Below are 21,549 nucleotides of genomic sequence, written 5' to 3' on the forward strand. Positions count from 1 at the left end.
TTTAATAATAGCAATGACCCGCCCCACAAACCCACTGACTCCCTTGGCTTTGGTGGACAAAGTTTACTTGCTTTTGACCTGTTGAGTGGCTTTTTAAAAACCATGTCAGTAACCTAAAAACTCTGGAGTTTTTAATTTCCTACCCTCAATGAAAGGCGCTTTGTAAAAGATTTCCTTCCTCCACTCCTGGAGAAAGATGCAATGACATTTCCACCTTCCTTTAACTACCACACTTCATTGGATTTAGGGAGCAAGGGTCCTGCTAATGAATTACTTCCACTGAGTTACTTTTTCTCTTAGCGCTTTAATTTATTCAATAATTTGAGGACCATATTGTGGTCCTCACTGTTGGAGTCCTGGAGCCACCATATTGGCTGTATAACTTTGGAGATGTTTCCAAAGCTCTCAGGACCTCAATTCCTTTGCAATCCTGTGGAAAAACATAACAAAGTGGCCGGTACACAGCAGGGTTTCTACCAAAGGCAGCTCTTTGCAATTCTCTGAGGGGCTTCACCACGACGAGCAGGCGAAGCCGGGTGGCCCTTGGGGTTCAGTGAGCCCCCAAATCCCAGGCACACGCAGCTGAGGCTGGAAATGTTACTCTGGATCACACGCAGAAGGGAGAAGAGCCGTGGGCGGTGGAGAGCCGGAGACAGCCGCCCCGGGTGAAGCTCAGGCCGGAATTCCCTGTTCCTCCGCCTGCATCCCCACTCCGCTCCGCGCCCGCCCACGCGGTGACGTCACTGCGCGGCGCCCGGGCGCCGGGCTCGCCGCCCACCGCGTGGGAGCCACCGGCCGGGGAGCGGCGCCGCGGGGCGTCCCGGAACCGCGGGCGTCCGCAGGCTCGCGCACCTGGGGAAAGCTGGCGGGCGGCAGCGGGCATGCGCGGGCTGCCGGGTGGCGGCGCAGGCGCCCTGCCTCGCTCGCCCGCCGAGAACCGGTTCTCCGAGTTGGAGCTGGCGGCGCGGCGTGGGCGGTCCTGGCTGCGGGGGCGCCAGCGGAGAAGCAGCAGATGGGGAGGGAGCCCGACTCCTGGGAAGGGCGGGTTTGCCTCTGGGTTGGGGAGGAGCCGGGTGCACGGATCCTGCTGCGCCTCTGTGCTGGGCGCGCCCCAAGAGTTTGGGGTTTGTTTGCAGGAAGGTGAAATCGAACATGGGCAGACGGAGTGCGCTGTTTAAGCCAAGAGCACGCTTGGAGCACACGCCCAGAGCCCGGGGCCAGTTCTCCCCGGGGATGGTAACGAACCTGTGAGCCAGGTTCCCGAGCAGGGGCTTTCCGTATTCTTTTACTCTCCCGCCGCCACCATCCCTGTGGGACGGGCATTATTGGGTCCCCAATTTATAGGTGGAGAAATGGAGCGCATACTAACTGCATAGAGGTTACACAGCAGAGAAGTGGTGGACATGCCATTTGTCTGATTTCAAAGCTCAGTGCTGCCCGTCAGACTTTTTGAGGTCATGACTTGGTGAAAATGACATGACAGTAAAGACGTTGTGTAAACAAGTGGCAAATCTCCAGGTTTGGACGTTAAGCGGTATAGGATGGGCTTTAGGAGTAGGATAGGTGCCACGAAAAAGCTCAAGGTAGATTTTGAATAGGATTTCGCAAGAGGAAGGAAGAAAGCTTTTGAGTGGCAAGGAAGGGAAAAGCAAAGGCTTGGAGGTGGGACAGGAAACCTGAGGAGAAAGGTAAGAGATTGCCTCAATGGGAGTCTGGTGCTTATGGTTGGCTTGCAAATAGAAGCATCTGTAGTTTCTAGGCAGGGGCTTTTTCTTCCAAACCAATGGACTTTCTCTTTTCTGTACTTAGGTTTATGTCATGATGCACTGTGACACTGTAGCTGTGTTCAGCAAGGTATATTCTTTCTACTCATTTAGCAGCTGGAAACTTCTGTACCAGTGACAAAGATGGTATAAGGTGGTAGGTTTATTCTTGGTCCCTGGCCTGAGAGTGGTCTCTTAAGTGCTTGATGGTTCCCTAGCTCTTTTGTGGCTCCAGGAGTGAGAGGAACAAACATTTATCACTCCAAATTCAGTACTCTCTGTGTCAACACCCTCCCTATATTTAAAAAGAAGAAAATACTGTATCATCTTCAACCTCTGTGGAAAGCAATATGGAGATACCTCAAAGCGATACAAGTAGATCTACCATTTGATCCAGCAATTCCACTACTGGGCATTTACCCAAAAGATCAGAAGTCACTTTATGAAAAAGACACATGCACTCAAATGTTTATAGCTGGAAATACCTCAAAGTGATACAAGTAGATCTACCATTTGATCCAGCAATCCCACTACTGGGCATCTACCCAAAAGAACAAATGACACTCTACAAAAAAGACACCTGCACTCGAATGTTTATAGCAACACAATTCACAATTGCAAAGTTGTGGAAACAACCCAAGTGCCCATCAATTCATGAGTGGATTAATAAAACGTGGTATATGTATACCATGGAGTACTACTCAGCTTTAAGAAACAATGGTGATAGAGCACCTCTTGTATATTCCTGGATAGAGCTGGAACCCATTCTACTAAGTGAAGTATCTCAAGAATGGAAAAACAAGCACCACATGTACTCACCAGCAAAATGGCATTAACGGATCAACACCTAAGTGGACGTATAGGAGTAACATTTATCGGGTGTCAGGAGGGTGGCAGGGGGGAGGAAGGGATGGGTGTATGCAACCACAATGAGTAAGATGTACAGCGTTTAGGGGATGGACATGCTTGAAGCTCTTACTCGAGGGGGGAGGGGGCATGGGCAATATATGTAACTTTAACAATTGTACCCCCATAATATGCTAAAATAAAAAAATATATATTAAAAAAAAAGAAACTTGGCCTGGTGATTTGTTAATTTGTCGGGGCCTTATACTGTTGTTATTGCTATAACACAGTTTGCACTACTCAATTTAGCAACCGATTGACCACTATCTTGTATTAGCCTCTGATTGTTTGATGGTGGTAAATTTTATCTCCTAAGCTAAACTGTAAGATTCCCCAGGCAGGGACTGTGCTATCTCATATTCCTGAGTGCTGACTTAATTGACTTTTTCAGATGTCTCTCTTATTTTCTGTTGAATCCTCACCACTCAGTACCTTTCCTGGCACACATACTAGGCACTTGGTAAATATTTAATAAATAAAATAATACCTCCTGGAGAGTTGGAACAGACTTTTTATTTTTTTATTATTATTTTTTTAATTTTCCTGGTCCTCTAGAAGAATTATCTCTTTGTGGTGGGCACTCAGCAAATGTGTGACTTCATTGCTGTGCCTTTCAGCAGAGGAAATATAATCTCCGTGTTGCCCTATAAAGAATTGCCACCTGAACACGATGCCCCCAAAACGTCTGCCAAGAAATAGTTGTTTGATAGATTGAGTAGCCTCAAAGACATTCTTGATTCTTTTCTAAACTGTACATCTGCCCTTCCATAATAAACCATATTCTTGGTTATGTTTGGTGGGCTGCCTAAGAAATTCTTTAGGAGAATGTGTAATTTGAGTATCTTCTTGACTTTAGAAGGCAAGCCAAGAAACCAATAAAAAACCAAACCAAACCAACAAAAAACCCAATAGCAAACAAGACCTTTGTGTGTAAGATCCCTATCTGCAAATTTTAAACGTTATTCCCCTAGGAGAGAGAATGCTCTGTGTGTGTGTGTGTGTGTGTGTGTGTGTGTGTGTGTGTGTGAGAGAGAGAGAGAGAGAGAATTTACAGGGCTTTAAATTTATAGTGACATTACATTCACTTCCTTTTATATTTGAAGGGAGATGGCCTGAAAAATGTGTTGGCAACTAGTTTGGATGACAAAGATTCCGGTTCTTTTTTTCTTCAAACCAATTAGGCTGGGTTCCGAGGAGGATCTATAATAGAAAGTAGATTTTGGGGTGCACAAGAACTTTGCTTCATTACAGTTAGGCGAAGCCAAGTCAAATCTATACCATTGTCCTTTTGTCAACCTGTTCAGCTGACAGCAAAGACTCCATGGGATAGGACGAGGGTATGGAGATGATGAGTTCAGGTAATCCCTGAACATAGGAGAATCAGAAATTAGAGCAAATTCTCTTAAATATAGTATTTTCATTCAGTGGCTGCTAAATCTGGCCCATCTTCCATTTATTAGCTGTGGACCTCAAGGGCAAGTGACTTAACATCTCTGGGCCTTAGTTTCCTCATTTGTGAAGAGGGGATGATAACGGTAGAGTTACTGTGTGTGAATCTGTAAAGCGCTTAAAGCAATACCTGGCACCCTGGCACATAGCAAGCGCTTTGTTAAATGTTTGGTAAATAAATACTAGGCTATGCACACCGTCGCCGCTACACAGCCACTTGCAAACGCCACCTATATTGAAGTTATGGGGACTCCGTTGTTTCCGATTACAGAATTTTCCTGGCCCGTGCAATTATTTTTGCTGCCCTCCACAAGGCTATAACTCGCCCTAAAAATCTGGGATGTCAGTACTCTTCTCCCTGCGCCTCCCCAGTCGCGGTGGGGGCGTGACTGGGGGAGGGGGACACGTCCTCCTTCCTCCCCGCCTCCTATCTTCGCGGCTTGCCGAAGCGTTAGAAACCTCCCCGCAGCGCTCCTGTCCGGGAACGCCCCCAGGGGCGGGACTGCGCGGCGCGCACGCGCACTGCAGCAGCGCTGCGCCTGCGCCGTGGACGGGCCCCGGGAGGCGGGGGATTGGTATGCGAGCGAATGTGTGAGGGGAGGGAGGCGTCCCGGCCGAGCGTGGTACTACGACGAGCGCGGGCCGGAGGGGGCGGGGGGATGCGCCGCGGCGGCGGCGGCGCGGGCGCTGGGGCTGGGGTTTGGCGGCGCCAGAGCAGCGGATACCGGTCTCTCCGCGGCAGCGGCGCGGGTGTCGCGGACGGCCTGAAGACGCCGTATCTTCCTGCCCGCCACCTTTTTTTTTTTTTTTTGAATAACCGGAACCAATGAACTCAGCGGGGACCCGAGCTCCGGAGGCCGCCGGTGCCGAGGGGACCCGGCTGGCGCCCGGCGGGAGCCCGCGTCTGAGGTGGCGGGGGCGGCCCGAGAAGTCGCCGGCGGCGGCGTCGCCTCGCGGAGCGGGCGAGTGGCTGGCGGCCCGGGCGCCGCTGCGCTTTCTCCCCGCTTCTCTTTCCCATCTTCATCCCGCTGCGACTCCCGGCCCGGCCGCGGGCTGGCTGCGGCGGCGGCGCTGGGCTGCGCTGCTGGTGCTCGGGCTGCTGGTGGCCGGAGCGGCGGACGGATGCGAGCTGGTGCCGAGGCACCTCCGCGGGCGGCGGGCGGCCGGCTCCGCCGCGGCCGCCGCCGCCTCTTCCGCCGCGGTGGCAGGCGCTAGCCCGGCGCTCGTGACAGGTGAGGGCCCGGGGGGCGGCGGGTGGGGCTTGGCCGGCCGCAGTGGGACCCCCACTCCCCGGGAGGGGTCCGCTCCCAGCCGGGCGCCCGCTATCCGACGGCCCCGGCCGGAGCGCGATGCGGAGCCGGGACGCCGGCGCCCTGGCTGCTGCTTCGTCGTGGTCCCTGCACTCCGGGCGCCTTCACTTTTCACCCCAACACCCCGCCCTCGACCGAGCCTCTAGACGGCAATTGCTTCCCCGCCCTGCAGTCGGGCTCCGCGCTCTAAGCTGAGCAATGCGGAGGTTTCTGTTTAGTGCTGCAGAACAGCCGGCGGGGTCTGCAGGGTGCTTGACTGATTTTTTTTTTTTTTTTTTGGAGAAGCTAGGAAAAGTCAGCAGCAGCATTGCGGTATTGAGTCTGCCTCTGGTGCTGCTTTTGCAAAGGGAACTGGCTGCGAGTCTGACTGGTTTAAAGCTCCGCTGAGCACTACGTCCCAGGGGAGGCTGCTAAAGAGGATTCTTTGAGAGCCATAATACCTAGTGGTATTAGTGGTTCCGTATTAGTATGCAGAAACGTCTAAGTCTAATGTGTATTTTTTGAGGGGTGGAAGAAAACCCCCTTTTTTTTTTTTAAAGGATAGGAAGTATTTGCTGGTGAGAGCATCACTGGGTGACAAAGGGTGCAGAAAGCTCAGCAGGTAACCAGACATACCTAAAATTTGCTAAATGTAGGATATTCTGGGCTTGCATTTGAGCAGCACAGTTCTGATAGACTGCATTACACCTTTTTAAATATAGAACATTCTCTCACTTGAAAACTTGCAGACATGTTTGGTAAGGTTAAGTAGAAAATTATATCTTTTTAAAGCCTTCCAGTATCATATACAACTCATCTGTTGTGGTTTAAGAAACGATTTCTTTAGGACAGTAGCTAATGTAATGCTTATTTTTCTTAGTACTTCACTCATTTATTTTAAAAATAGATCTGTAGATTTGCCACATTAATTGCAAGATTAAAAAGGAAAACGTAAAGTGGTATAAGACGGCCCATGATTAATTTAACCCAAGTGACAGTCCAACAGGCGTCTGGAAGTTACTAACAGCTGCTGGGAGAAGTGCACACTCCTGCTATATTCTTTAGCGCAAAGCAGTATTCTCCGGGTTCTACGACAGGATATTTACTATTCTAGAGAGAAGAAGGATGTCGGTAATCTTTGTCAAGCACTTTTGAAGTAGGGTATAGAACATAATGATGAACATATTTAACTTTAACCTGAAACATATCAAGCCCTGTTGAATGGAACTTGAAACATCAGACCTATCACTGGGTAATTTGGATAAAAGGATTATAAAATATTCGGTATTAGGAGCTTAGTATAGTTTGTGTGAAAGAATAGGTTAGTTTTATGCTTGAATAGTCTTTATTCTCCAACTAAAAATGTGGCAAATAATAATGTAAACAATAGTGATTATCTGGAAAGTAGCTAGATAAGACTAATTTGAAGATTTAATGCCTCATGCAGAAAGGGAGGGAACAGAAATATTGGGGTTTCTAGAAGCTTTAGGAGTATGCCTGTGGGTTTCTGGAGCAGAAAAGTTTGGTTAATAAATAATTGGCTAATGCTTTATCAAAATGTAATTGGTAAAAAGGCCAGCAATTCAGAAAATGTAGTGTTTATTGACCACTCACAAGTATATTTTATGTTATGTAGATCATATCAAGAAAAATACTTCTGGTGAAATTTTATTTTAATGAGTAGTTCGTAATTCTTCCTTTTAAGACTTAAAGTTCTGTGTAGTTACTTATGGCATTGTGGGGGGAAAAAGGTGATTCTTACTTGGAAAAAAAGTCTGATATATCACGTAAGATGAGTTTGTGCTATAGGGCTTTAAAATAAGTTTACTGAAATAATGTTAGCCTGAAATTATTTCTATGTTCTTTTTGCTGCTTTTGTTAGAATACTGATTTTTTACCAAGTTAAATATTTCTGTTGAAAGTTTAAGATCATAAAACTATACAAGGTACAAGTTAAATTGCAGTCATTTTAATAAGTTTATGTAAATACAGTTGATAGCATTGATATCTTGGAAAAGGTAACTTGAAAATCCATGATGAAGTTAGAACATATTGAAAATTTCTTTGAATTATATGGCCTTTGTAGGGCTCCTTTCCATTCCTAAGATTGTATGAATAGTGCTTTCTTTTGTAAATGTTGTACTAAGCCCAGAACATAATTTATTAGTGTTATTGTACACTTTAGGAAATAGAACCATAGACTGAACTTACAAAATGCTGCAGAGTCATTTTCTAGGCAGTGTTAATGGATAGAGCATCAATAATAAGAGAATTAAAATTTTTGAAAGAATTCTGAGAGAAGAATTGTTCTCTCTGGCTCTTGGTTAAAGTTGTGATTTTGCTGTGAGTGTTCTTAATAGCTCTGTAAAAATGACAGCCCAAATCACTTTTCTCTTTTCCTCTTCAGATTGGTATTTTTTATACTTACCTTTAGATACTTCATAAGAGTTTGCCTTTTACTAATGAAATCTAAAAAACATTCCTTTCCACTGAAGTTTGCCTCTTAAGGGTTTTACTTTAGGGATTTAGTGTATTTTAGAAATAAATTACCTTTAAATTATTTATCCTGTGCTGAGTTTTGAGCAAGCAAATGTTCTTATAGAGAGGCTATGAAAAATCATCAGAATAAACAGACCAATTGTCTGATGAATACAGGTTTATATTTTCTTTTTTTAATATGATCTTTTCTGGATTCAGTGTGCAAATGTATGTGGTAAGGTATAACCAATATTGTGTTGTTATATAGTAAAGTTAGTAACATAAGGGTTTAAAATTACATATATAGTTTGAATATATTTAGGGGTCTTACTTTGAAAGTAATTGAAATTTAAAGCAAGTTAAGGATTGGTGACTGAGAGCTTGCTAACTGTAAAGCTGTGGTTTAATAATTCAAAAGATTATTATTTTTTTTCTTTTTTGCCTAACAGATTCAGAATCAATGACTTGATCCCAGTGGGAAGTGATTGGATCCCTGAAAATATGTAGAATAACTGAAACATTAAATTTTTTTTTTCCTATATGTAGTTAATAGTTTCAGGATTTTTTTTTTTTTTTTGGAGACAGAGTCTTGTTGTGTCACCTGGGATAGAGTGCAGTGGTGTCATCATAGCTCACTGCAACCTCAAACTCCTGGTCTCAAGCAATCCTCCTGCCTCAGCCTCCTGAGTAGCTGGGACTACAGGCTCATGGCACCACATTTGGCTAATTTTTTATTTTTTGTAGAGACAGGGTCTTGCTTTTGCTCAGGCTGATCTTGAACTCCCGGCCTCAAGCAATCTTCCAACCTTGGCTTCCCAAAGTGCTAGGATCACAGGCATGAGCCACCTTGCCCAGCCTGTTTCAGGATTTTTAAAAACAAAATTTTTAACTTTGAAAATATTTGCTTCCATCATTTTAAAAATGCATTAAAGTAACATTCTTTAGTTCCTATATAAAGGCTTTATGTTAACTTTAATACCATGTCACTGATTTGGCATGTTATTAGAAATATAAAATACATATTTTAAAACATATCTTTTAGAAGTATAAAAATCTCAATGAAAATTAAAAATACTCTTAGTTGAAAGCATAATATCATTTAGATAGTCCACTTTAACCAGTAGTGTTAAACACATCTGTGTTGTAAGACTTTCATAAATATCTCAAGTTAGCATGATTATCATTGGGAAAATCTTAAACTGAACTTCCTAACATTTATCCAGTAAATGTTATCACTTTGTTTTTTTTTTAATTCCTAGTTGATGTGAGTGTGGAATATATATGTTGCTTTGAGTAATATTTTTATGAAGAATTTACACATTAATGTTTTACACATTGTGACAATAGTTAGACTCATAATGTAGTTCACATAGTACTAGAAAGTTTTGTTCCTCTTGTGATGTTGCTTTTTGAAGTTAGCTGATAATTTCCTAAAGTCATGTTTTGATGACTAAAGTCATCAATTTCCTAAAGTCATCTGTTGTATCCCATTTTTTCCTTCCCCGTAGTTGTTGTTACCTGTCCTTTTCTTTACCAGTCTTTGACCATTGCTGTAGTTGTATTGTTGCTAACTACAGGATTAAAGAATCTACTTTAAGAATTAAGTAGTAATTCTTAATTTAAGAATTAGTAGTATTCTTACTGGTCTGGAAACACTGCATCCCTTGGTACTCTTAAGAATACCATGGTAGAACCGATTGGTCTCTCTTAGGAATCTCATGGCACAGAAACAACTCAGAGGGACAGTTGGAAAAGTGCATTTAAGATTTAGCTTAATTTTATACAAAAGGATGACACAGGAATTCTTTAATTTGTTAAAGGCTTGCTTTGTGGCTAGATACATGTTAATGTTTTTAGATTAATTTAGGCTTTTGAGTAATTATATCAAACATCTTGAATATTGGCCTAATCATTGATACGTGGTATGAACACTTTCACAATGATGCTTGAAGATCTGTATATGTATATGGTATAGTTAAAATATAAACTGGTTATGCTAATATAATTAGCAAGCCATTTTCAATATTTGCTAAAGTTTGGACCTTACCTTGTTAGGCTCTACCTAGGAGATTACTTCTGTGTTAATCAGATTTCATCAACTAAACAATTATTAAGCACATGCAGAAGACCATATACTAGGAATGGGAAGGAATACAAAAAGAGTAAGACATGGATCTGCTCTCTGGGAACTCAGACTAGTTTGGCTTAGGTAATAATGGGTACATTTAGTAAACTATTACTGTGTGTCATTGTTGTGCTAGGTGCTTTTTATACATCACCACTTTTTGATTCTGAGACTTAACTGTTAAATAACTGCTCTTCATATAGTAGATGAGGAAATTGATGCAGGATAATTTTAAATAACTTGCCCAAGATCACACCTCGTAAGTAGCAAAATTAGATGTTGACTTGGATTTCTCTGATTCCAAAACTTCGATTCTTAACTGGTATGTTGTGTGCATCATTGTACAAATAACTGAGCATAATATGAGACAGACTATGATAAGCATCATGATGGACTGCAAAATTTTGGGGGAAGGAAGAGGTTTTTAGAAAGTATTAACCCAGGGGAGGGTGAGATTTGAGCTGGACCTTGGTGAGTAGATAGGACCTCTTGGGGAGATGAGTGAAAGGGCTTTCTAGGAGGAGGATATGTAAGAACAAAGAGTGAATTAATAATTTTCTTTAGAGTTAAGCATGGGGGATATGTAGAGTAGTGGGAAATGCAAAGAGAAAGAAGGTCAGGGCCAGATTATCAAGTATATTATTATTCCCTAGTGCATTCACTGTGTATAAAACACATCTAAAACTGGGATACGCAGCCATAAACAGGGAAATATGGGAAACCACAGGAAAAGTATGATACATTTTCTCAGTATACCCATTTTATTAGATTATTTGGGAAACATTAAGTATTTAATCAGTGGTACTTTAAAACATTTTAAAAGTACTAAACACACACGTTATGAGAATGTTAACTTTAATTTTTTTTTTTTTTTTTTTTGAGACAGAGTCTCACTTTGTTGCCCAGGCTAGAGTGAGTGCCGTGGCGTCAGCCTAGCTCACAGCAACCTCACACTCCTGGGCTCAAGTGATCCTTCTGCCTCAGCCTCCCAAGTAGCTGGGATCACAGGCATGCACCACCATGCCCGGCTGATTTTTCCTATACTTATTAGTTGGCCAATTAATTTCTTTCTATTTATAGTAGAGACGGGGTCTCGCTCTTGCTCAGGCTGGTTTCAAACTCCTGACCTCGAGCAATCCGCCCGCCTTGGCCTCCCAGAGTGCTAGGATTACAGGCGTGAGCCACCACACCTGGCCTTAATTTTTATAGTAAAACAAAAGGCATTTTGAACTTCCAGAGTGTTTTGTTCATAAACTCTTGGAGTTCCAAATCTATTATCTTGTCATTGAAAGGTAAAAGTCACTGGTCTTTGAAAGTGAGAGCGACATGACCTCTGTGTGTTTGAAAAAGTTAATTTTGGGTAGATGGAAGTGAAGAGATAATAGAGATAAGGACACCAGTCAGGAAACTACGTAGAAGTAGAGGTCTTGAGAGTTTAAATTGGCTATAAAAATGTTTAATGGAGATTTTATAAAATTTATTTTATTGTTAGGTTAGAAAGGAATCTGGCTGTTTATATGAAGTCTAAGAACTAAAAATTACCTTTTAAAATAAAGCATCTGGAGTTTGTAGAATGATTTAAATTGGCACAAGCCCTTGAAAAATCCTTGTTAGGCTCTACATTGTTTGTTGTAGAGATCTTTATTTTAAATGTGCCTATTTATTAATATAAAGATTAGTTATTTTTATATATGATTGGGTTTATATGATGATTTACACAATTGTTAACAGGAAAGCAGTTGCAAATATACTCGCCACTTGTTTGACAAAACCAAAAAACTTGATAGGTAAAGACAATATATATTTCATAAGATCCTTATGTAAAGCTTTTAGTATTCCATATGTAAAAAATTTGTGTTTATTCTTTAACAAAGGATAACTTTTCAGATTGAACTAATGTTATAAGTCAGAGGTCAGTTCTCCCACCACCCCTCACCCTGTGAATAGCAATGTTTCAGAGTACTGGCATATTATTTGTTTCAAAGTTAACTTTTTAATTTCATTCCTGGGTGAGTTTCCATCTTGATCTATGGGTGATGATTTCTAATGCCAGATCTAAATAGTTTGTTCTTTTCCTTATCCATCTAGATCTTTATATTAGTAGGTATTGGATATTCAAGCTTTCTTGACACTTTCTAATCCTACCTTTAGTAACTGTTTTCCTTGAGTGGTTTCATTGTTGCTGATTTTAAGGGTGGTTTGCTCCTAATTCTCTTTCAGTCTTGTGTTCCTCTAATCTAGCTGAACATTTCCTCCTCAGAGAACTTCATTACTAGGAAGAGTTCTAAATTGGGGGTGGGGAACCCCAAGCCAATGATTGATTTGACTTTTGGCTTTATTTCACTTGGCCCTTGAGGTGATGATACTGTACAACTGTTATGACTGCAGTCCAGAGTGTGATTTCCTTTCTACTAAATTTTGTCAAGCCATATCTTTTAAAGTGAAACAACTTTAGGATTAAGGTTTAGAGCAGTTGTAGAATGTTTAATAGTGGCTATTCAGTGTTTTCTTAAAACTGGTTACCATCCCTCTCCCCTACACATGCAGGCCAGGGAACCACAGAGCCAGGCAAGAACAGTTTACTTGGACTCCGAACTCAAGTGCCTGTATCTGTCCAAGTGTTTCTCCTTGCATATAAATTTGTTTCTATGCATGCTTATGGATCTTGGTCTCTGTGTAGTTTACTTTCTTTCCTCTAGTTGTTTTCTCTTACTTTCTCTACCTTTCTCTTTGATCTTCCTAAATTTGCCATTATGTGGAACTGAATCACCTCAAAAACTTTAGTGAATTAAGTGCCGGGTTTTTAATATTAAAAAATACTTGAAGTAAATATCTTATATATGTGATTGCAAAATACTAAACAACCTCATCAAAACCCCCTGGAGTATGGAAAGTGATTTGTAGTTGTTTCTTAAATGATTCTCAATAAGTAAAAAAAGTTTCGTAAATCCTTATTTGATAATTTTTATCTGCTTCTCAACACACTGTACATCTTGCAGGTCCATAACTTCTTTCCACTACTGTTTTTTTCCTTTTTAAAAAATCTGATGTTGAATAACAATCTCCCTTCTTTATTCCTAGTATCAAGCAATAAATCTCTAACATTAATGACATATATGTAATTTTTTTCAGTTTCCCTACTGCCTTGAACTGTTGTTATGTTTAGCTCTTTCTACTTTGCCACACATGTTCAGATTGTGTTAATCCTTGCTATTTCTTTCTTCTGGGTACCAAATTGAACAACAGCAACCCAACAGCAACAAAACCCAAAGAAACAAAAACTACTTTAAATGTTTGTCCAACTGCAGCTATAGGTACCCCTTGCTATTTTTGAATTTGCCTTTTTAAATATACCCTCTGTTCAGTGTTTGTTTGGTTCTAAGTGCATTGCAGTGGGTCCTAAAAAGAACCCCATAGAGGGTTAAAGCGAGAAAGTCAATCTTTGGTGAATGTGAGTGTACACAAAAATGTGCATATGTTTTTAGCATTATTTAGTGACTGCTTTGTGCTAGCCATGATGTGAGGAACTGGGGATGTAAAGATGTTGGAATTGACCATTTTTATCATTGCAGGACTAATATAAATCTGAAAATTGCCAGAGAGTGGATTGTATAACCTAAAAAATTAGAAATATTTTATTTGTTTTTAAAAGCCACTACTGTGGTAGTTTATTTAGTAGTAGTGCCACATTTACTAAAAATATCTGTTAGAGATATCTGCACTCCCATGTTCTTTTCAGCATGATTCACAATAGGCAAGATATGCAAGCAACCTAAATGTCTGTTGATGGACAAATAGATAAAGAAAATGTGGCACACATAATAAAATATTATTCAGCCTTAAAAAGGAAAGCCTGCCATTTGTGATGATATGAATGAACCTGGAGAACATTATGCTAAGTGAAATAACCCAGGAACAGAAAGACAAATACTGCATGATTATCACGATATATGGAATCTATATATGTCAAACTTACAGAAACAGAGAGCAGAATTGTGGTTCCCAGGGGCTGGGGGAGGAGGATATGGAGAGATGTTGGTCAAAAGATACAAAGATTCAGTTATGCAAGATAAATAAGTTCTGGAGATCTAACATACAACAATGTGACTGTAGTTGACAGTATTGTATACTATACTTGTCATTTGCTAAGGGTATACCTTAAGTGCTAACACATCAAAAAAAAAAAAAGTAAGGATATGAGGTGATGGTTGTGTTAATTAGTTTCATTTTGTTGAATATTTCACAGTGCACACATACACCAATTCATCAAGTTATATACTTTAAGTATATACACTTTTCAGTTGTCAATTACACCTCAATAAAGTGAGAAAAAATGTATATTAGAATATTTATTAGAAGTTTTTTGTTGTACATTTGCAGTATTAAAAGCAAGTCTTCCCTCTGGTTTGGAACAAGGTGTGATATAAATAAATGTAGTTAAAAAATTTTTTATTGTCCTTTCTTGCATTTTCTTCTTTATTAAAAAACAAACATGCAAGCAAACAAAAAATTTCAGTAGGTCCCATGTGCTAGATACCAGTTAGGTGTTTGGAATTTCAAGAGTCAATAAGATATTCATCCTGCCCTGTAGTCTGCTAGAAGGCATAGCCACTTGAAGGTGATGATACATTGTGATGAGGGTCTGAGGGATAAGTGTACATGCTGCATTTTACTGAATTACAGTGATGGAGTTACTTCCATGTGGAGAAGTGGGTGTTATTAATGAGCCCCTTCCTCCAGAGTAGAGGTGTTGCTAAGATAGGGTATGTATCAGATAGGAAAGGGCTTAGTGGAAAGTATGAGATAGGAAAGGGCTTAGTGGAAAGCCGTAGGTGGGACAGGAGGAAACTGAGTGGGTAATGTGTTGCAGGCGCTGGCATTTGAGAACACTAGATGTGCTTGTGAATTACCAAATACCCTGGAAGACAGAATCAGTGGTGAGCCTGCTTGCAGTGCACCAATATCCATATTTGCCTATGGGATTCAAGTTTTCACTAGACATTCTGTATGTTTTATTTCATTTAATCCTTAGGGAATTCTTGTGAGATTATCATCTCCATATTATTACATATAATGGAGATTTAGGATTGCTCTCAAATAGTTTGTACCTTAAAAATCCTTCAGTGTCAAGGATCTCTATGTTAAAACATGAGGTATGATTGGAGTTGAATCAGGAAATGAGGCTGGAGAAGTAGCAGAATTAAACATTCTGATTAGTGTTAAATTCTCAATCTTTATGGTCTGAGGGCCTTATGAGTTTCTTCTTTATTTGTCTTTGATAAATAACACAATTTTGCTACTAAATATTCTGAAATCTTAAAAAATTACTGCTATAGTTTTTGAGGCCCAGTGCTATGTACTAAGTATGCCTATTTAAAATTAGTATCCTCAGTGAGTGGGAAATTTCTGTTTGTGCTTTGTTTTCATGAATATTCTTTAAGGATGATGGAATGAAACTTTTAAAAAGTTACATTTTATATCTTGAACTTTTATCTGGGCCATACGTCTGTTTCCACTTTTGTTTAGTCTAATTAAGTGCATAGCTTCTAGACTACAGCAGGATTTCCTGGGTTTGAATCCCAGTCTGACAGTGGCTTTGTAATTTTGGGTAAATGATTTAACCTATTAGTGCCTAATTCCTTATCTTGAAAATGAGATTTGAAGAATAAATTAATTATTCTATGTAAAGTGTGTAGAACAGTGCCTGGCAAGGCTAAGTATTCAGGTACTGTTGACTTATTAATAATTGTTATTTTTCTACCTGTAGAGGTAGCATAGTTGTAGAAATATGCTGTGATTTATTGAGTATTGTTAAGATATTTTCTATTGCATTCTAAAAAGTATGAAGGCATAGTTTCAGGCACTTCTGTGATTCAAATAACCAGACCATTAATGATGTAAGATTAGATAAAACTTTGTGTAAATATGAAGCTAAGTGTAGACAGAAAAGTACTGTGATAATAAAAAAATTGATTGTGTCATTACCTTAAGTCCCTTTGTACTGTTATTATTTTATATGACTTAAAGATTTAAAGCATTTTGTAGTAGAAATATTGGTCTTAAAAATCTTTAATTTCTGAGCATAAAGGTTTATTATAGAAAATTTAGAACATACTGAAAAGTAACCATAGAAAATACATCTACCTCAACAACTAGAGGTAACTATAACATCAACATTAAATTTTTACAGTCTTTTTAGATATATATGTGTATGTATATATTTAATAATAGACTTTTTTTAAAATGTGAAAGTACTTAATAAATATTTGAATGCCAAGTATATGACAGGCATATGGTAAAAGTATTGGGGACAAAATAACAAATGAGATCAATGTGATTTTTATTTCCATGGAGCTTGCTTTTCAGTTGGGGAGATAGAAAAAATATTTTAATTTGTGAGAAATGCTATTAAGAAACAAAAGAGACATAAAATAGAAAATGATGTGGGGATACCTATTATTAATAATTTAGGCAGGCTGGTTAGGAAAGGCTTCTGAGAAGGTCACATTTAAAATGACAACCGAAGGGTAATAAGGAGCCAGGTCTGTAAAGAGTTGGGGAATAGCATTCCACACAGAGACAATAGCTTGGACAAAGACCTTGAGGCAAGAAAGAATTTGAATTATTTGAAGAAGTTAAAGAGTATCATTTTGACTGAGCATCTTGAGGGGGCCAGAGTAGCATGAGATCTGGCTGTAACAGAGCCTCATAGACCTTGTTAACCTTGTTTGGGTTTATTCAGAGGGTAATAGGAAGCAGTTTAAGCATTTTAAGGAGTAAAGTGATATGATCTGTATATATATTTTCTTGGCCTGCATAGTTTTTTAAAATTACGGTTGAAAACACATAACATATATATATATATATTTTTTTGCCTGCGTAGTTTTTTTTTTAATTGTGGTTGAAAACACATAACCTAAAATTTACTGTCTTAACGATTTTTAAGTGTACAGTTCAGTATGTTAAGAATATTCACATTGTTGAAAAATAGATCTCCAGAACTTTTTCATCTTACAAAACTGAAACTATACCCATCAAACACCTCCCCTTTTCTCTTCCCTCAGTCACTGGTAACCACCATTTTAGTTTTTGTTTCTATGAATTTGACTACTTTAGATAACTCATATAAGTGGAATCATATAGTATTTGTCTTATTGTGACTGGCTTATTCATTTAGCATAATGTCCTCAAGGTTCATTCATGTAGCATGACAGGATTTCCTTCCTGAGGGTGAGTAATATTCCTTTTTATGGATATATCACATTTTCTTTATCCATTCATTCGTGGATGGCCATTTGATTACTTTTACTTTTGTCTGCTATGAATATGCATGTGCAAATACCTTTTCAAGACCCTGCTTTCAGTTCTTTTGGTTATATACCCGGAAGTGTGATTGCTGGATCATATGGTAGTTTTACTTAAAACTTTTTGAGGAATCTCCATATTGTTTTCCATAGTAGTTGTACCATTTTACAGTCCCACTAACAGTGCACAAGGGTTCCATTTTTTACATTTTTAAGGTATCTTGGCTGCTGTTTGGGGAATGAATTGTTGGGAGCAAGAGTGGTCACAGGGGGATTGCCTAGGAGGGCAGTTGTTAGGAGTCTAGTTCAGAGTTGGTAATGGTTTGGACTAGGATGATAGTAGTAGAGTTTGCATGAAGAAAAAGGGTTAACTAATTACTTTAAAATTAGAATTGATTTGGCTTCCAGGTGGATTGGGAAATAGGAGTGAAAGAAAGGAGGAATCAGGGACTACTCTTAGATTGTTCCCTTTAAGGTTCCTAATGACTTCCGTGATGCTAATAGCCACTAGGAAAATCTTTCCCAAAAGCCCTCAGCGTATTTCTTTGCATGTCTCATTGGGTTATTCGCCAAAGGAAATAGAGTTTTCCTTGTTTAGAACAAACATGTTTCATCCCCTAGGGCTGAGGGGAGGGGCTCATCTTCCTGTGCACATTGCTGCCCAATATTTGAACAAAATGGAAGTTCTTTTAGGAAGATGAAGGAAGGAAATGATATGTAACTAACTGGCTTTGTGAGCTTTGGGGAAGCATCTTGATCTCTTTTGTCTCATTTGCAAAATGGGAATATAACTACCTTATAGGGTTATTGTGAAGATTAAGTGAAAGATTAATAGTGTATTTGAAGTGCTTAGTAAGGAATATTCAATTTCATTTTCTTTACCTAACTTCTTCCCCACAATTATCTGTTTTTTTTTCCACTTTATATTTCTTTTGATGTATTTCTTTTATTTTCTTTTCTAATCAACCAAACACAAATTCTTGGAGTTACATTTAACCCTTAACTCAATTCTTTCTGTTCTTATTGCTACCACATAAGTTCTGAACTAAATCACTTGGGCTAGAGGAGATAATAATCTTATAACTTACCTTGTATTCTCTTAAAAGCTATTCTCATTGATAAAATTCTTAGTATTTTTGGTTAAAACCAAACTAAATTTAAACTTTCTATGAAGCTCATAGCAGAGACAAACTCTTGCTTATCTTCTGCATATTGTGAGTATATTCCAGCAAAATTAAGCTACTCTTTGTTTTTTTAATACACATACTTCCTTCTTTATTCTTTAGCTTCATGTTTCCTTCATCTTAGAGTGTCCTCTCTATCTCTCAAGGTCCATTTCAGTGTTTGTTCATTCAATTAGTAAATGTTCTGTGTTCAGTGCACTGTTGTATGAGTCGGAGATATGATGTACAAAATTTGACATTTCTATTTCTATTTTTTTCCATTTCTATTTCTGTTTTCTTCTATCATAAAGTCTTTCCAGAGTTAGCCTCAAAAAGGTTTCTTCTTTTACACCTTGGAACTTTCTTAACTGATTGTTTATGGCAATTCTAACTAGAGATTTCTGTCTACTTATGTTATACAGTAGTTTTTTTTTCTTTTTTACCCATTTCATTTATCTGTTGTAGCATTTTTCTTTTAAAAGTTGTTCTATAGCTTCATAAATACTTGTTGAATTGAAGGTTTGTCTTTGTAATCTATTGTAGTTGTTAATTCCTTACATCTGTATAGTGATTAATGGTTTACAAATATTACTTTGACTCAGTATGTCCAACACTTTAAAATATCTGGGTAGTTAGACTGGAATATAGTGTGACTTAATCATTGACATCTCTTCTTATCTAAGATATTTTTATTGGCACTTGAAAAATTTTGTGTGTTAAATACTTCCAGGGAGAATTGTGACTCATCTTTATTTGTGACTACTAACTTTTAGTAGAAAAATGTTATAGGATGAGCTTTCAGTTCTTCATTTATATAAACTGAGCAGCTGTGATTAACATATTATTCATTTTGGTTTAAGTCATGAACTCTTCTCTAATTGATATTTTCACATATTTTTGAAAGAGTTTAGGGAAATAAAATGATGTTATTATTAAAAAGGTTGGAATTTTATTCAACTTGCAGTCTTACAGACTTTAAGAAACATTTAAAAAGTACTGGTTAATGTGAAATTAGAAGTAGTAAAGTCAGTATTAGGCATTGACTGAGGTTACATTGTGCTACTTAGTTGGGGAGTATATTTATTCAGCAAATGTTTGAAAGCCTGCTATGTGCAAAGTATTAGACACTTTTTAGGTGCTGAGGAAATAGGAGAAAACTAACAAAGTCTTTCCTCTCATGATTTTACTTTAAATGTTCTGGTTATTTATTGTTTTTGTTCTATATTGTAGTTTTGTCATATATGGTATATGATCTTAGAACAAATTGGCAACTTCCTTATTTTATGATTGCTACTGATCCCAGTATTTATTAGTGTCCAGACTCCTTTACTTGAAGCTGAGTGGCACATTGGTTTTACTTATCAATCATTTTACTCATTTATAATATCAGTTTTATAAGTCATAATGATAAATGTTATACATATTCTTAACTTAGGGTCAACTTTAACTTAGTATAATAGACCTAGAATCAGAATCCAGATCTATTAACTCCTAGTCTTGTGTTGTTTTTGCCATATTCTGTGTAATATTTTGTATCGTATCTATTTAAAAATCTTACAGAAATATGCAAATATACTGGTTCTCTGAATTCAATATATATTCATATATATAACATATATATGAATATATGTAAACATATATATGAATAATCTATGATACATTATATAAACTTGTTTATAAAATTATCTGGGAGCTTTTATAGTGTACTAAAATTTTAGTTTCACACTTTGAGGTCTTTCCAAGTTTCTTTTCAGGATGATGGCTGGTAATAGATTCATCATAAGCCCTGAATATGAAACTGTTAATAATTAGGATTATTTTTTCTTCATATTCTAGATTAGTAAAGGAGTAAAGAGCTGTTATAATATTCTTGGGCCTCTAATTTATGAAGTAACAACATGTGGATAGTCTCTCTTCAGGAATGAAAAGATAGTAAAATAAATAAATCTTTGTATTTAGCCAGTCTTCAAGATTTCTAGGTATGGCAGCTGTTTTCAGTCAAATACAGATTCTAAAGCAAGATATGGCATATTTATAGACAATTCCTTCCTAATTATAATGGAGAGAAATCTTATCCTAGAAAAATTTGAAATTGAAAAACTCAGATCTTTTGGGAAAAATAGACTGTGGAGTGAGGCCCCAGAAAAGTCCTTATTGATATTTATGTTTGCTTAAAGAAAATACCAGTAAAAAATCATTTGCATGTTCTGAATTAATAGTTCAAAAACATCAATTTTCCTGTGTCATCTTTTTGTTATAAAGAAGGATTCAGAATTTCCTTATGGAGCTTATGAGATGCTTAAAAACTCATTTTAGGTTGTACTAAATAGTATATATACTAAGAAGCATATTATGTGACTCAGTATCCAGTCTATTGAAAAGTTAGATATCTTTTTTTGTTATTATATTTGGAATTGGTGATTCACACCTCTTAGAGTCCACAGTGGTCTCTCAGACATGTTGATTTACTTGAATGAATAAAATGGGAAAAGCTTTGAGTAAATTTCTTTAGCAAGTCTTTGAATGTCTCCACTAGTATGCCCAAAACATCTTCAGTATTTCACATGGTATTGGTAAAATTCAAATTCTTCCGGTTGGGCCCTTATATCAGAAGACATGGGAGTGTTATTAGACAGTCTCACTTGGCTGTGTTCTCAACACTTAGATGGGTCTTTGAATGGTAGCACTTTCCCACCTTTCAGACGTGGATACACTTTATGACCAATTGGACTTTATCTAGGTTTCCTTTAACTCAAGATTGCATTTTAAAAATCTCAAATCTGGCTCTTTGCTGCTTTGCTCTTACCAATCTCTAGGTCCTCTTTTTTCCAGTCTAACACAAATTCTCACAATAGTGGAAATGATAAACTGTAAATAAGTTTGGTAGTAATAGACTTTTCACAAAATACAATTTTCATCCCAGAGGGCTTACTAAATTCATATACAATAATTATCTTTACAACTCATAACTCAATGAGTTATTTAATGTTCTTGCTGAAAATTGACAGTTTTTTAGCTAAAATAATGTCTAAATACCACCATTAGTTTAGTGGCTTTGGGAAGAAAACGATA

At 38.3% G+C, this 21,549-nt stretch overlaps 1 protein-coding gene across 2 annotated transcripts in view; it reads left to right on the forward strand.

Moving 5' to 3' along the window:
- Nucleotides 1-4,736: 4,736 nt before the first annotated feature.
- Nucleotides 4,737-21,549, forward strand: part of STIM2 (stromal interaction molecule 2) — a 135,086-nt gene continuing 118,273 nt past the window's right edge. The window contains exon 1 of one of the 2 annotated variants that reach the window (XM_012772886.2): nt 4,737-5,350. In XM_012772886.2, the coding sequence (XP_012628340.1) occupies nt 4,945-5,350 (406 nt within the window). In that variant the 5' untranslated portion in view covers nt 4,737-4,944. The remainder of the gene's footprint in view (nt 5,351-21,549) is intronic. The other variant, XM_012772887.2, reaches the window with a different exon arrangement.

This window comes from Microcebus murinus, chromosome 3 (assembly GCF_040939455.1).
Source record: "Microcebus murinus isolate Inina chromosome 3, M.murinus_Inina_mat1.0, whole genome shotgun sequence".
Classification (NCBI taxonomy): Eukaryota; Metazoa; Chordata; class Mammalia; order Primates; family Cheirogaleidae; genus Microcebus; species Microcebus murinus.